At 43.8% G+C, this 17,270-nt stretch overlaps 1 protein-coding gene across 3 annotated transcripts in view; it reads right to left on the bottom strand.

Moving 5' to 3' along the window:
• Positions 1-715: 715 nt before the first annotated feature.
• The window catches only part of SLC17A5 (solute carrier family 17 member 5), a 37,927-nt gene continuing 21,372 nt past the window's right edge, over positions 716-17,270 (bottom strand). For 2 of the 3 annotated variants that reach the window (XM_039532363.1, XM_039532364.1), the window contains exons 8-11: positions 16,524-16,656; positions 12,415-12,562; positions 4,614-4,704; positions 716-2,421 (exon numbers count right to left, since the gene is read on the bottom strand). In XM_039532363.1, the coding sequence (XP_039388297.1) occupies positions 2,284-2,421; positions 4,614-4,704; positions 12,415-12,562; positions 16,524-16,656 (510 nt within the window). In that variant the 3' untranslated portion in view covers positions 716-2,283. Of the gene's footprint in view, positions 2,422-4,613; positions 4,705-5,158; positions 5,496-12,414; positions 12,563-16,523; positions 16,657-17,270 lie in introns of those variants that run through there. The other variant, XM_039532365.1, reaches the window with a different exon arrangement.

Genomic DNA, 17,270 nt, shown 5'->3' with positions numbered 1-17,270 from the left:
TCCCTGCTTTCCAGCCAAGCTTTTCACTTAAAAATAAATGGAACACAGAGCACCTGTGTCAATTATGCATGAGATTAGAGGAAAAAAATAGGTATGAAAATCAGAAATTCCAAGACTCCTCAGTCTGGCCTGGATAACTCAAACAGAATCAGTGACATTGGATCTATTTAATGTTTACTGTCTTAACTCACAGATAAACAATCAAAATAATACTCTGATTCCATTTCTCTTCTGGAAATTCAGTGTTAGTGGTCACCAAGGTACCAGACTGACAACACTGGAATCTAAAGCTCTGTCTACAGAACAGTCAATTTAAAAAAAAAACAAACAAAAAAAAAACGTAGTGGCCACGCAAGCCTCTCCTCATCCTGTCGCACCTCTGACCGGGAGCATGGTCCCAAGGTGGCAGGGGAAGTGGCTAGTTCAGTCTATGTCCAAACAATCCTTTGGACTATTTGGCACCATTTTTGCTGAGACCAGTAAAAAAGCCCAATTACTTTGTGAACAGAAAACGCAGCTACCGCTTTTCATACAGACAGTACTCACCCATCTCTGCTAGATTTGAAACTGCTGCAGTGGTTAAAGGTTCAGAAGCCCATTCACAATCCCCTAATCCATCCACCACCCACAGCTGGGACATTCTCTGTTTAACTGGAGGCTACAATTCTAATTTTTGGGAAGTGATCATTTCCAGTAACAGTCACATGTGCAAATATTAATTCCATATGAATCTGGCACCATTTATTGTAGAAACAAATTGATGATGCAGCACAGCTTTAACATACTTCCATAGTAAGACAACATGACACTTCAATGCAGGTGAAAACACAACAGTTCTTAAAGCTGGTAAAAGAGAAGCAGTAGCCATTTCCTAGAAATGAAGTCAGCCAGACTCCCCCGGAGCACCAGTAGGCAGGTGTGCCAGGCTTCTCTTTTTGTAGTGTTGGTAGGTGGAAAAAACAAACCAAAGTGTCCTGCACCAACCTGTTCCTCTCCAGGAATGTCTGGAAAGGGGATTTTTACCTGCGCTACATGATGAATACTCTAAGTTGGGTCCCTCTGATTTTCAATCACCCATTCCTTCTAGACTATAATTTTCACTCATAATTGGGTTTAATCAGGTGTGTAGCAGCCACGTGTACATTTATAATAAAAGAAAGCTCCAAGCGTGAATTCTGTACTCACAGCACAATTCTCTCAGACTCAAGCGCCTGGGGCAACTTCCAAAAATGAAGTTGCGCTGGTTCTTTTCCCAATATCTCTGATTTTTAACCTGTGAACCGGGCTAAAGTAACTGTAGAAGAGAACTAAAAACTATTATCCTCACTTTCTGCACTGGCCTCATCTTAGTACATTTCTACTGGCAAATTTACAACATGAGCAGAAGAATCTGAGAGTTCCATTGCTTTGAATGCTTAACGGTCATAAAAAAAAGGTTGTCAGATTGAAAATCATTTTAATACATACACCCAGCCATTCCATTTCTAGTGCAATCTTCACGTTGCTTAGAATTCAAACCACAGCGACGTACTCCTTTGCCGATGCACAGGACACTGAATGGATGGTATGTCAATATCTTACCCCACTGAGAAAGGGGGGCGGGGGGAGGGGAAAGACTCCTGTCTGTTTGTCTCATATGTAAGCTGCTTGTTGTAAATTTGCTCTCTAATTACTCTGTATTAATTGTGAAACCATGTTCTTGAACATAAAACATTTACATATTGGAAACGTGTGTAGAAGAACAGAGCCCGATAACACCAATTAAAATATTGGTAAAAAGAAAAATTAAAATATAATAAAAACCTCTAGAAAACCAGGACGTTCCTGGACATTAAAATTGTAGAAGCATGACAACTTCATCATAAAAATTAAAAAAAGGTTCCTTATTACATACCATTCCTCCTCCTCCTCCCAACACCACATATAATCCCTTCTCTCCCCTATGCCCTGTCAATGATAGACATCTTCCTACCCGTTTTAATTCAGAAAATATTAAGAGGTGCAGAAAATAGTGCCCAGCACACCGATTTAAAATTCTAGGTTTTAGATCAAGTATCTGATAAAGTCCTAGCATGAGGCTATTCTACTAGAGCTAAGTAGTTTCTTGTTACAGAAATAACATACATGCACTGTCAAGTGACTTCCAGTACAAACAGTACACAGATAAAATGGTTAAACTGAAAAGCTTTTGTAGCTTTCTGGGCACCAATATGAAAGGCACTTTTCAGGTCACATGACTTTAGTACAGTGATTCAGTATAGCCTTGATATCTCAATAACTCCTTCAGTTTCTATGCATGTGGCGGCCATTGATTGCCCAGTCCTGCACTTCTCCACTGCCAAATAATGCAAAGAAAATTGCTCCAAATAAGTTAATAGAAGCAGCAATATAGAAAACAGTCTGCCATTCTCCCACAGTATTCTGCCAAGAGAAAAAAATAAAAGCAATCAGTTTACAGCATCATATCTTAGAATGAAGGGTTGCTAAAAAGACATGCTCTTTCTTGTCAAATGAAAATTCTACACAGTGCAGTTTCATGTTGACATCAAAAGCATTACAAACACAAAACGTTAACTTAAATAGCAGTATGAGTCAAATGCATTTTAAAACCATGCAATTTAACATTGCGATAAGGGCTGTTCCATCCAGTTTGTCATTTAACAAAGTGAAACAAAGTCCAAAAGTATTGTCTCAAAATTGTATTTGGGCTAAACCAATGCATGGAAAATGAATCTAATGGAAAAGACTATTCAGTTTTCAGAGCAGCACAAATCTTTCCTATGCTTTATGGGTAATCAGTTTTATTATTTGTTACTATATTACTATTCCAGCCATGGGTTTTACATCAACATTTCAGCCCTGGATAGATTTTGGCCCACAGAGAAGTTAACTATTGGCAGTGAAGGGATGTCACTGAAACAAGGATTAAGGTTTATAGTCTAAAAAAAGTCTAGGATGCAGTAATGACATTGGCTAATACTTTTCTAAGAAAATAAAAATAAATACTGAGGTTTACATATATGTAGATGTTTTAAGGTTAAAAAGCCATCTTTAAAATAGCAGGTGACTATTCAAACAAGCTTGCAAAGTGTCTTTACTGGTAAAGAAAGGAAAAGGGCAGCTGAACGAGAATGTATTAACACCAGACTAAACAGTATAAAAGAGAATTTTTGTTAAGCTGTCCAGACAAAGCTGATCTGTTTGGACCCACAGCATTAAATAATACTTCAGTGTTTTTCAAAGCAACGGTTGGAGCGATTTATTACTAGGTTACTCAATTCACCAATTGTACTAGTAAAGTCACTCATCCCACTTGCCCTCCCTAAAGTATTCTTAAATAATTCTATCAATAATTTTAAAAGAAAAATTTTTTGGTTATGTACAGTAAAAGCTTTGTTATCCGGCACATTGGGAGAATGGGAGGTGCCAGTAAGTGAAAATTTCCAGTTAACTAAGAGGGAGGGAGTTTGGGTGTGGCAGGGGGCTCAGGGCTAGGGGTTGAGGTGTGGGAGAGGGTGCAGGCTCTGGGAGTTGAGGTGCAGGGGGGAGCTCTGGGCAGGAAGTTGGGGCACGGGAGGGGTTTCGGGATGCCGGATCCGGGCAGCGTTCACCTTGGGAGGCTCCCTGCAAGCAGTGACAAGTCCCTGCTGCTCCTAGGCGGAGGCATGACTAGGTGGCTCAGTGTGTTGCCTCCGCCTGCAGGCGCCGCCCCTGCAGTTGTGGAGCCAGGGCAGTGCACAGAGCCGCCTGGCTGCGCCTCTGCTTAGGAGCAGCAGGGACTTGTTGCCACTCGTGGGGAGCCGCCAGAGGTGAGCGCCGCCCAGAACCAGCACTCCACACCCCTTCCCACCCCACACCCCCCCCTGCTCTCGGAACCCCTCCCAGCCATTCCTCCGCCTAGAAGCAGCAGGGACATGTTGCTGCTTCCAGGGAGCTGCGCGGAGCCAGGTAGGGAGCCGTGCCAACTGGACTGTAAACCAGACTTTCAATGAAGATCAGAAATGCCAGTTAATAGAGCTTTCCGGCTGGTAAAGTGCCAGATAACACAGCTTTTACTGTACATGATTTCTTCTCATTTTATGACTAAGTAGTCCTGGGAATAAAAAGTCTCAGATTGGGTATCTAGATCACGTCTCTGAGGAACTGTAAAGTGTTTTATAATATACACTAAAATCCCAGGATACACATTACAAATAAATACAATTGAAAGGAGTTCCTTCCTTGTTTACCTGACAAGTTTTTAATTCAGGAGTCAAATGCCATCATTCTTCCATAACTAACCAAGGCAGTGTTTACCTCAACCTACTAACACGTGTTAAAATACACACACCTTTTTTTTTTTTTTTCCCCCCTTAGTGAAGACAAGGCCAAAGTCATTGACAGTAAAAAAGCTAAAGACCTATGTGGCTCTTTGAAATGCAATCTCACATTTTACTGCTAGTATAACAGCCACCAAAATAAAAGCCAGGGCCTAGAGCTTTATCACAACTTAAGAGTAAGACTAGCATATACATCACATGTTATCCTTATATAAAACAGCATCTCAGAATGGAGAGTGTCCATTAGAAGAGGGCAAATGAAATTTTATCAGTGAAACAAACTAGCAGTCTTACATGATGAGTCAGGCTTTTCGCAATGACTGGCCCCACCATTCCTGGGATGGTGGCAAATGAATTTGTGATTCCGAGCAGGATCCCAGCATACCTGTAGAAGAAATTGTTCACACTGCTTATTAACCTATTCCCATATTTGATGAAATGGTTTGTTATAGGAGCCAAACTACCTTCAGCTGTAGTCTCGTCAGTTCACATGAGCTAAACAAAGCCAAGACAAGTTAGTACTTGCATGGGAATGGCTCCCATTTCTTTATTTTAAGAGCAACTCAGTGTCACCTTAAAATGAGTTACTGGCTTAGGTGCTTCATGCTGGCCAGTTACAGGGTTGCCACCTTTCAGCTAGGCCAAAACCAGTGAACTGCAGAGTCTCACCCAGCCTCTTACACCAAGCCATGCCCTCTTTGGTAAGCCCCAACCAATTTGGATCCATTGGAGAGGTGAGGAGAAAAAGGGGTTGGAAGGTGGAGGTGGGTAGTGTGTGGCGCATGACAGGGTGACATGTGGGATAAACAAAGAAGATCCAGATGCCACTGCTAATAAGACAGGAGGCATTAAGGATTTCTCCATTTATCTTTTATTGCAAAGAATAAGTTCCACCAACAAAAGGCTTTCGAACACATGCTCCATTTGTTCCCTTCAGATTTGTATGGGTCATGGCTATAGCACACAAATGGTGGGTGGGTTTAACTTAGGCCACCCATCTTTCTGGTTGCCACACCTACTTTTTCAAGTCCATTTGCAGACATTTGGATCTCTCTGGGATTCCAGGGTGTGCTGCTCTCAACACACACAGCAGCAGTCTTACTTAGATGCAGACTTGCTCTGTAATCTCAAGAAACTCACTTAACCTCTTTGAGCCTCAATTTCTCCTCCCTGTGCCTGTAAAATGAATATATTTACCTCTTAAAGGGATGTTGCAAGGCATATGGACACCATGTTTGCAAAATGCTCTACAAGTGCAGAACATTAAAGCAAGTCAGTGGCAGAAGTGAGACTAGAACTAAAAATTTTATTCTTCCAGTTCAGAGCTCAAGGGATCACAGAAGCAGAAAGGGGTAACAGGGAAAGATCTGCAGGCTGGTTTTGCTGCCCCCAGAAGCCACATAAAAACCACTAACTAAAATCGGCCATGAGCTAATAAAAGGGAAAGGAGATATTCCTAATAGTTGTATTGGTTTAACTCACTGTTTAACACAAATGGGATGAAATCCTGGTCCCCCTGAGTACAATGGCAGAATTCCTGTTGACTTCAGTATTTCGCCCCATGGCACCTATAGCCTTCCTAAAGAGATACGCACAGCCCTGGCATTTTACCTACCGAAATAGGAGAATCCAGAAGGAATCTCACACTGGAGATAAAAGGCGATGATGCATATGTACAATAGGGGTTTCGGAACATTTTGTATAGTGGGGGTGCTCACAGCCATTGAACCAAACTGTAAACCCTGTACAAAATGGAAACCACTTCAAGCTCCCCCCGCCCCACGCACCCCTTGTTCCAGCACCTATGCGTACAATCAGATGGGGTTAGCAGCGTGTGTGTGTGTTCTCAATACAGCATTTAGAAGGGAGCTACACATTCAAGCATCGAGCCTATTGGCTGATTTTTATTTAAAGTCAACACACTTACCAAGCTTTATTAAGGCAGTGCACTGTATTTTACTTCAAACTTTGAAATTTTGACTAAAGTGATACTTATTTCTTTTAAATAAGGTATGTATTCACACTCCTTTGGGAACCTGAAAGTGCATAAAAATTAATATGGCATTCAGCTTCATAGAGCCCAAGGGTAAAAGCCTCTAGGGGCAGATAAGTGAATATAACAAGACACTATGAAGCCCTTAATTGACCAAAGTGCAGTATTTCTTCCTTAAAACATTTAAGCAGTGCAACAATATTAATATGCACTTTCAAAGCTCATCTAGGCCCCAGAGAAGCATTTGCAACTCATTCCTGACTAAATGTCTTTCATTTTTAGTGTTTCTGACATGGGTTGTGTACTTGATAACACATAGTCTGATGCACATAACCGTGGTGCAACTCCCTGTGCAATGTGAAGAATCTAACATGAAACAGAAAGCTAAATGTGACAAATCTGCAAAGCAAGACAGTCCAAATGACTAAGATCTTCTATAACATAGTAGGGGGATGCATGAATACAATGGACTCACGGATTAAGTAAGGGGCAGAATGAGGAGACAGGGCAAGATATGTGTAGTCAGCGCATCAGAGAGCCATGGGAACAAGATGAGGGGTCTATGATGAGCGAGATATTAAGAATCATCATCATTAAGGAAATATATTACTGTAATTGGTTGAATTAGCCAACACTTCAGGAAAGAAGCCAGAAGTGAATATATTTTCCACACACTGACAATTTTTTCCCTTCCCCAATAATTTCGAATGTTTACAACATCCTGGGAAGAGACGCCCTTACATTTTTATATTACAATTTATGTTTTCTACTTGCGTATGAACATTTTTGTTCATTTATGGAAATATTTCCTGCAACTTAAATTTATTATACGAATTCCTGCTCTGGTGTGTTACAATTTTTTGAATAGCAAAAGGCCCTTTGGTAATAGCCAACAAGCTCATCACTATGTTCTTTTATATGCCCACAGTAATCCCACAATTCATTTTCTCCCCCTTCTATGGCGGGTGTCTGCCTCAGTCTGAAGTTTTTTTTGGAAGATTTCAGTCAAATGGTTCAGCTGTCTCCAAGCATGACTTGTTTTTCCTGGGTCTCATTTTGCCCATGTCAAAAAATTCTGGCAAACTTTTCTTTGAAAAGTGCTAGGGCTTCCCTGCTTTGGAGCAGGGTATTGAAATGTGTCAGCGAGAGAGAGGGTACGTCTACACTACGGGATTATTCTGATTTTACATAAACCGTTTTTTTAAAACAGATTGTATAAAGTCGAGTGCACGCGGACACACTAAGCACATTAATTCGGCGGTGTGTGTCCATGTACCGAGGCTAGCGTTGATTTCCAGATCGCTGAATTGTGGGTAGCTATCCCATAGGTATCCCATAGTTCCCGCAGTCTCCCCCGTCCATTGGAATTCTGGGTTGAGATCACAATGCATGATGGAGCAAAAACAGTGTTGCGGGTGATTCTTGGTAAATGTCGTCACTCAATCATTCCTCCGTGAAAGCAACGGCAGACAATCATTTTGCGCCCTTTTGCTCTGGATTGCCCTGGCAGACGCCATAGCATGGTAACCATGGAGCCCGTTTAGCCTTTTTTCACTGTCACCATATGTGTACTGGATGCTGCTGACAGATGCGGAACTGCAGTGCTACATAGCAGCATTCATTTGCCTTTGCAAGGTAGCAGAGACAGTTACCAGCCCTATTGCACCGTCTGCGGCTTTGGAAATTGGCGATGACGGTTACCAGTCATATTGTACCATCTGCTGTTGTCATGGGTGCTCCTGGCTGGCCTTGCTGAGGTCGGCTGGGGATGCATGGACAAAAATGGGAATGACTACCCAGGTCATTCCCTTCTTTATGTTTTGTCTAAAAATAGAGTCAGTCCTGCCTAGAATATGGGGCAAGTCTACTAGAGAACCAGAGAGCACAGCCGCTCCGGGTCAGAGCCCCAGATATCCTACAGAAATGATGAGCTGCATGCCATTCTAGGGGGTGTCCCTGCAACAACCCCACCCGTTGCTTCCCTCCTCCCCCACCCCTCCTGGGCTACCGTGGCAGTTATCCCCCCATTTGTGTGATGAAGTAATAAAGAATGCAGGAATAAGAAACACTGACTTTTTAGTGAGATAAAATGAGGGGGAGGCAGCCTCCAGCTGCTATGATGTTCCAGGCAGGACATTTCCATTACTCATTAAAGGGTGGGGGTGGGGGGAGGAGCACAGCCTTCCGCTGCTATGATAGTCCAGAATCTCCATTAGACATGAAAGGGGGGGTGGGGAGAAGAGGAGCTCAGCCTCCAGCTGCTATGATGAGGACGGTTACCAGCCCTATTGCACCATCTGCCAGGACTGAATCTCCAGGACACAAAGCTTAAAGAAGGGAATGACCCGGAGTCATTCCCATTTTTGCCCAGGCGCCCCCGGCCAACCTCACCGAGGCCAGCCAGGAGCACTCACAGGATGATGACGAGGACGACTATCAGCAATTTTGTACCGTACCGTCTGCCACCGGGGAGGGGAGGGGAGAGGATGCTGCTGTTTAGCGCCGCAGCACCCCGTCTACCAGCAGCATCCAGTAGACATACGGTGACACTGAAAAGAGGCGAGAAACGATTTTTTTCCCTTTTCTTTGGGGGGGGGGGCAAATTTACGACATATTCCCTGAACCACTGGCGACAATGTTTTTGACCCTTCAGGCATTGGGAGCTCAGCCAAGAATGGAAATGCTTTTCGGAGAGTGCAGGAACTGTGGGATAGCTCGAGTCCTCAGCGCCCCCCCCCCCCGCGCTCCATGAGCGTCCATTTGATTCTTTGGCTTTGCGTTACGGTTGTCACACAGCACTGTGCTGAGTCCCTGTTGTGGCCTCTGTCTATCATAGCCTGGAGATTTTTTCAAATGCTTTGGCATTTCGTCTTCTGGAACGGAGCTCTGACAGAACAGATTTGTCTCCCCATACAGCGATCAGATCCAGTATCTCCCGTACGGTCCATGCTGGAGCTCTTTTTGGATTTGGGACTGCATGGCCACCCACGCTGGGCAAGCAGGAAATGAAATTCAAAAGTTCGCGGGGCTTTTCCTGTCTACCTGGCCAGTGCATCAGAGTTCAGATTGCTTTCCAGAGCGGTAACAATGGTGCACTGTGGGATACCACCCGGAGGCCAATACCGTCGAATTGCGGCCACACTAACCCTAATCCGACATGGCAATACCGATTTCAGCGCTACTCCCCTCGTCGGGGAGGAGTACAGAAATCGGTTTTAAGAGCCCTTTATATCGATATAAAGGGCTTCGTTGTGTGGATGGGTGCAGGGTTAAATCGGTTTAACGCTGCTAAATTCGGTATAAACGCGTAGTGTAGACCGGGCCAGAGAGTGTGAACGGGGGGTGGTGGCGCTGTTGCTTCTGGACTGATCATTTTGCCACCCCTAGGAATATCTGACCAAATATAACCTTTGGGTAAATAGAGCAGTTTTCACATGCTCACTAAAGACTTCTTAGATAGCAGCTAAATTTCCTGAAGAGTCCATCTACACTGGGCATATTCAGCAGGATGGGGAGTGGGGGAAAAGTAGGACTGAGTGGGCAAAGACACCTCATAGACTCTAAGGTCAGAAGGGACCATTATGATCATCTAGTCTGTCCTCCTGCACAACGCAGGCCACAGAATCTCACCCACCCACTCCTGTAACAAACCCCTAACCTATGTCTGAGTTATTGAATTTCTCAAATTGTGGTTTGAAGACCCCAAGCTGCAGAGAATCCTCCAGCAAGTGACCCATGCCCCATGCTGCAGAGGGAGGCGAAAAACCTCCAGGGCTTCTGCCAATCTGCCCTGGAGGAAAATTCCTTCCCGACCCCAAATATGGCAATCAGCTAAACCCTGAGCATGTGGGCAAGACTCACCCGGAGAGTCCAAAGAACTGAGAATAGGATGTGCTGGGCAAAGAGATTGGGAACAGAAGCCTGAGGAATGGAGACTGGGGCTGGCTAGGTGAGGAAGTGAGATTGGGACACGAATTCCGGGGTAGAAAGAGACAGGTTGGAGGGGATAGGGTAAAAAGGGTCATGCTTGGGGGGAAAATGAACAGAAGATTCTGTACCCATTAGTACCACTCCCTCCACTGTGCCTAGAATGGAACCCAAGGTATCTTAAATCTGATAATTCCTCTGCTCCCAGCAGATACCTGTGAAACCTACTGGCATCCCCCTCTAGTACTGGTTATGCAGAGGATGACAAACTACTATTACTCTGTTACGCCATTAGCTCAAGTGGCTGATATCTGTGTGATTGATCTAACAGTTCCAATCCTGCTGATGGCCCAGGTGGGGGTCAATATGATACTCTGGGTTTTTTTCCAGTTTGCTTTTTTTTAAAAAAACTTAGGAAGTCACACATACAAAAGCTACATTAAAAAACATTAAATTGCTAAGTCAAACACTCAAAACTTAGACAAAGCCAGAATTAAGAATGTCCGTGTAACCTTAATTCGGCCCTCTTGTGTGCACTATAATACAGTCTCTCATTATCTGATTACATAATATTTTTTGCAAAGGACTTGTGACTTATTCACTGCACAGGATGGACCTGCTTTGGGGATGAATCAGGATTGGGTAGGGAAGGAGATTGGTCTCCAGGACCCTAGCCTCACTTGTTGCAGAAATTGGAAGGTGTGTAGTGACTGTGGAAGGGGATTGCAGAAACAGAAAGAATGGCTCATGGTTAAGGCAGTTAAATGCTGCACATAATACATGGATTCTATCCCTGCCTCTTCCACAGAGTACCTGTGTGATGCTGGGCAAGTCACTTAAGCTAAACTTTCCACACAGTCACTCACTGTGATTTTAATTTCCCATTTTCTGGGTAACCCTGGGATCCGATTTGCAGAAGTGCTGTGCACTCACATTGAAGTCAACAGGAATTGTGCTTTCCACATACAAAATGCTATATAATGACAAGTTCTTTGTAAACTCAGATCGTAGGTACCTCTAATTGGGTACTCAAAATTTTTAAGTATCAGGGGGTATCCATGTTAGTCTGTATCCACAAAAACAACAAGGAGTCCAGACTCCTCAACATTTTTAAATACTTTAGACCTTATATCTCTGCGCCTTACTTCTCCATCTGTAAAATGGAGTAATATCATGCCCCTACCTCACAGGAGTTTTGCGAAGATAAAGTCATTAGCGTATGTGAAAAACTCAAACTGTACTGATGAGCACCACAGAAAAGCCCATGAATAAATTAACAATTCTGGAGCAGGGTTTGAATGGTGTGCTGAATATAAGGCCTGGGATCTTAACAGTGGGGACAAAACAAAATATTGAATAGCTGCTCATTAAGTGAACACTGTCCATTCTGTGGAACGAATGAGGCAGGGGTCCTGTGGAAAAGACAGTATAGTCTTTAATGACATGATCACATATAATACAAGAGGCCTGCACTATGGCTGTAGAGGCAACCTTAACTCTGTCATTGCCTATCTTGAGTGCCTTACTTTGCAATCAGGGCTGGCGGCCAATACAAAGGGGCTGCACTCCGTCCACTATTGGGGTGGCACGTCCGGGTCTTTGGCGGGAATTCGGTGGCGGTTCCCTCAGCCCCTCTCTTCCTCTTTGAGCTGCCACCGAAGAGGAAGAGAGGGAGTGAAGGACCTGCCGCTGAACTGCCGCCGAAGAATGGAGCGGCATGATTGAGCTGCCACCGAAGTGCTGCCGATCGGCTTTTTTTTTTCCCCGCCACTTGGGAAGGCAGAAAACCTGGAGCCGGACCTGTCTGCAGTCCTAATATTTTTAATGTTGTTTTTTGGTGTATATATATGGCAGCCAGCCATCTAGAAAGATGGTGGTGTAAGAGTGTGTGTATGTGTGTTAATAAATACTAGGCCAATGATTCAGGGCAAGAGACCTGCAGGATTGATCTGCTCATAGCCAGTGACTATACACTGCCTGCTTATGACACAGTAACATCTAACCAATTTATACAGCATGTTCTTCAAATCCAAATTACCTTTCTAAAAGGTTATAATGCTTCACCATTGTTAACATTTAACACTAAATGGAACACACCACTCAGCTTTAGTGTTAATTCATGAGGAAGATCATCAAAATGTCATCTGTATTAAAACCAGCTTTAGCAATACTTACGATGGTGCTATGTCCAGGTGGTTGATGCCAAAACCGGATGTACAAAAGCCTCCCAATGATGTTGATATGGTTAGGAATGCAACAGCCAATGTGTAGTCACAGCCTATGAATCCAGCTGCTACTAAAAATACTGCAGGCCCAATCATTCCTAAAAACAACAACATCATTTAGAAACCTCTAGACTCTTACCATCACAGAGATGCTTAAATGTTATTTATCATACAAAGAACCTAAAACTAAGTTATGTAGTTAGGTGTATTTTCTATATTACTACTGCCACCTAGTGCACAAAACATAGCATGGTACTATTTAAATTAAAATGGAGATTTACAATTTTATGGCTCCATTAGAAGAGAATCTAGGATGTCTGTGCTGCATGAGCCCATTGAAGTCCATACTGGTGGCAGATAGGAGAGCAAACTTTAATTGGATGAAAGGTCATCAGAAATGACACTGATCAGTCTAGTCTTATCAGATCAGGTCAATTTTATGTATATACTATGATAAAGTTAACAGAGGCTGCAATAGCAGATAAAATGGGGGAAGACTAGAGCTGCATGAATTATATATTATGAATAAGTTGTCTAAATTGAACACTTTTTTCTTTTTGATGAACTGATCCTGACTTCTGCAAGTGTATTCATTATCTGTAATTGTGTAAACAGATGATTTGCTCAACTTTCAGCCTCTGGGTGTTTGTCAGCTGTTTAGTTTGACTGGTCACTTAAGTCACATGTATTGTTTCTGCTCCCTCAGGGGTGACAAACTTTTTAAGACAGGAGAATAACGAACAACAAAAGGTGAATAATGAATACTGATGTTTGGGCACAAATAGCCTCATTCAAATGCCAATATAGCATTGTTCTCTTCATGTGGAGAACAGCCATTCCCCAACCATCTGAGTGACCAGAAACTCATTTGCATGAATATTTGCAAATAGGAAATAAGGGTGGGTATAAGTGAACCAAACCACCATTTGCATTCAAAGGAATGTCTTCAAATACTAGTCTTCAGGCAACTCTATATGTAATTAGTCAAAATAGTCTGAGCTTTGCAAACCATGAGATACCAAGCAGGAACAAGAAATTATGAATTCTGTAGTGGGATTCAGACATTATACTCTCTATAAGTACACTCTAATGGAACAGCTTGCTATTACAAGCCATTACTTTAGATCGTCAGTTTCAAATGGTGACCCCATAAGCTCCTCAAAAGCGTTAGCTTCAGAAAATTCTGATGCAGTATTTTGTCATAGCTCTTTCCAGTGGGCTCTTTACAATAGGTAAGTTCTGGAGCATCTTGAGACATACAAGCATGCAACCAAATCACAAGTTTCTGGATTTATGTGAGTTTTATCCATGTACTGATATGCCACAACACTTGGATACTGAAAAGATGGCAGCCAGTTGTAAATAAGTTAAAAACATATGCTCTAGCAATACATTTGGAAACTATGAATCCTTCCTTGTCCTCTTTACCACAGATAGATGCGGTTGCATAAAAGGATGAAGACTTGTCTTAATGTCGTCTTTTTCAAGCTAAACGTATCTTGTTAAGGAGTCCTAAGGAAAGCAGAGAATTTCTTTTTAAGATGCATATTTCTGGATTTTTCATTTTGAGTTTTGCTGGCCTGGATTTCAAAATGTCCTATCAGAATTTTTACTCCTTCCTCAGCTTTGTTAATTAGCTGTTTTTCCTCTAATTTACAGGCATGTACAAAAATTGCAACAATTACAGATTTTCTTGGGCATGGGTGACTAAAATCAGCCAGGTACTGCAACCTGGAAGATACCAAGATTAGTCTGTGACAACCACTTCATAACATTCTAAAGTGCACTGAATTACAGATAGTAATTTACGGATCTAAGGGCTGGTTTACACTTATAGCACTGCAGTGTTGCAGCTTAGCATAGTGAAGATGCTACCTATGGGCACTCCACCTTGCCGAACGGCGGTAGCTATGTTGATGGGAGAAGCCCTCCCATCAACATAGTGCTGTCTACCCCAGGAGTCTGGTTGGTGAAACTGCATAACTCAGGAGTGTGGATTTTCCATACCCTTGAGCAACGTAGTTATACTCATGTAAGTTCACACTGTAGACCATGGTTAAGGGCCTGTCTTCACTAGCAACGTTAAAGCGCTATAAAAACCCCACCTCCATAAGGGGAATAGCTCCCAGCGCTGATGCACTGTCTACACTGGCACTTTACAGCATTGAAACTTGCAGCGCTCAGGGGGGTACTTTTTCACTGCCCTGAGCGAGAAAACTGCAGCGCTGTAAAGTGCCAGTATAGACAAGCCCTTAGTCTCATAGGCGCCGACTCCGTGAGTGCTCCAGGGCTGAAAAATCCAGGGCCCACAGGGAAAAATTGGTGGGTGCCCCAGCTTACCTCCGCCTTGCTTCCTCCCCTGAACATGCAGCCATGTCCTGCTTCTCCCTCCTGCCTCCCAGCGCTTGCGCTGCGAAACAGCTGTTTTGCGCGGCAAGCCTGGGAGGGAGGAGGGGGAATGTGGCATGCTTGGGGGAGGAGGCGGGGCCAGGGCGGGGATTTGAGGAGGGGTCCAATAAGGCAGGGAGGGGCAGAGTTGGGGCAGGGACTTTGGGGCAGTGGTGGAGTCGGGGCAGGGGCGCAGAAATAAGTTGGTGCCTGTGCTTAGTCTCACCAGGGCCATCTCCAGGCACCAGCTTAGCAAGCAGGTGCTTGGGGCGGCCACTCCGGAAAGGCGTGGCACGTCCAGGTATTCGGTGGCAATTTGGTGGAGGGTCCCTCGCTCCTGCTCAGAGCGAAGGACCTCCCGCTGAATTGCCGCAGATCGCGATCACGGCTTTTTTTTTTTTTGGCTGCTTGGGGCGGCAAAACCCCTGGAGACGGCCCTGAGTCTCAGACTTTTAATGATTCCCTCAGTCACTTAGGTGACTGAAAATTTCACCCTTTGATGCAAGCACTGTAAAAGAAATTTCTACTCCAGCAGAATCTGTTTTTCTGAGAAATCAGATGACAAAAGTTGCTTTAAATAGATATTTTCATCTTTGCTTGTTAGAGGACAACATAATGGAATAATAAACTTTTTTCCCAGAAGACATTTCAGTGCAGATCAGTGGGAAAAAACAGCAGGTTTATTATTATTTAGAAAAAAGGTCTGACATTTAATTTCTTCAGTCATGTATACATAACGTACCCTCAACAGCACAGCAGACAAGAGTTTAGAAGATTTCTAAACTTAAAATGTGCCAAACACACTTCTTAACCCATCCGTTGCTGGGAACAATGGTTCTAATAGTTGAAGGAATCTGTAAAAACATTTGCAGCTCACCTTTTAAGAGCTCTGCTCCCCTGGCTCTCAAGCTTGGGGGAAGGAGGGGAACCGCCCCCCAGCACTCACCAGCGGCACGGCTGTGAGCCGGCGTGGGGTAGTGAAGTGGGCTGGGTAGCTCCATTTCCCGCCGCCCGGTGAGTGCAGGGCAGGCCCGACCCCTGCTGCAGTCCCCCAGGATGCATAGCTCAGGGGATGGGGTTTGGGGGGGAAAAGGGCAAGGGGAGGTAGGGCTGGGGGCGGAGCAGGATCAGAGGGGAAGAGGTGGGGCAGGGGCAGAGGCAGCTTTCCTGGGCCCTGCTGTGCGCAGCCCATAAGGGGCTGGCTCAGCCATCCGAGCGATTGGGCTGGCTGCTGGAGCTGGATGCAGCACGCAGCTGCGTAGGGCACCAGGAAATCTGGGGCAATTTGGTGCCCCACATTTCTGGTGCCCTACGCAGCTGCGTAGTTTGCGTATGGGTAGGGACGGCCCTGTTGGTCCATATCAAACCAGTCAAACTTAAGACATATAGGTCCAAAGGAATCCTAGGAAATAGTGTAATACTGATGTTTAGTCCAGCAAGCAAACACGTACATTTTGGTACAACTTCTGCATGTGCCCCACAACTCTTGGGGAGCACCATGATTACCAGCATTGAGGAACAGCACCCCACCCCAAACACACACATACTTGGACTGACGGCAGACCATTGTAAGGAGTCAAACTCATGATGCCTATGTTATCCCTGACTAGGCACCATTAAATGTTCTAACCTGAAGAAAAAGCATGCACATTATTCACCTAATTTACCTACCTATTAGGGTAAATGTTTTGCGCACGCACACAGTGGACAAGTTCTGTTTTTCCCTTAAGTAATCAGCCATTTGACCAGACATGATTATACACAGCCAGCACCCAAAATAAGGCAGTGCAGATAAAAATCCATTCTGGAGAGGAGACAAAAATAAACATAAAATATTCTGAAAAAGCACTTATGCTGCAGCGATAAGAAGATACTTTGCTCTACTAAAGATGTCAAGTGAGCCAACAGGATAGCCATCTGTTCTTTCATAAGACAATCAGATATCTGGTGATTAGGTAGGCAGATCATTACATTTTTTTACACAATTATTTTATTACATTTCAGACCGCATGAGTGCATGAATACTGCTCAGAGGCCACCACATACAGTCAGTCTGGTAAGTATTCCGTTTAACAAAAATGGGCTTGGAAATGATTGTGAGATGAAAGCCAACAACTCAATTTAAAGGACAAAAGAGAAAAGAAGTAGAAAAACTCTATATAGTCAGGCTAACATACACCAAATGGCCAAGTCACAATTCTTAAGGCTAACAAAATGTTGATAGTTATATTAAACCTCATGGTTCAGAGTTTAATCTAATATCTATTAGGGATCCACTTGAGACCTAATGTGGGCGGGTCAGATTATCGCAAATCTGCCTTTTGTGGGGTTTCTTATCCAATGGCAATTCCTACATCCTTACAGGCCCTTACAGTGTTGCCACTAAATAAACTGCAACACACACATATTGACTTCCAC

This window comes from Mauremys reevesii, linkage group 3 (genome assembly GCF_016161935.1).
Source record: "Mauremys reevesii isolate NIE-2019 linkage group 3, ASM1616193v1, whole genome shotgun sequence".
In the NCBI taxonomy this organism is placed as follows: Eukaryota; Metazoa; Chordata; order Testudines; family Geoemydidae; genus Mauremys; species Mauremys reevesii.
This window is presented reverse-complemented; position numbering and strand designations above follow the sequence as displayed.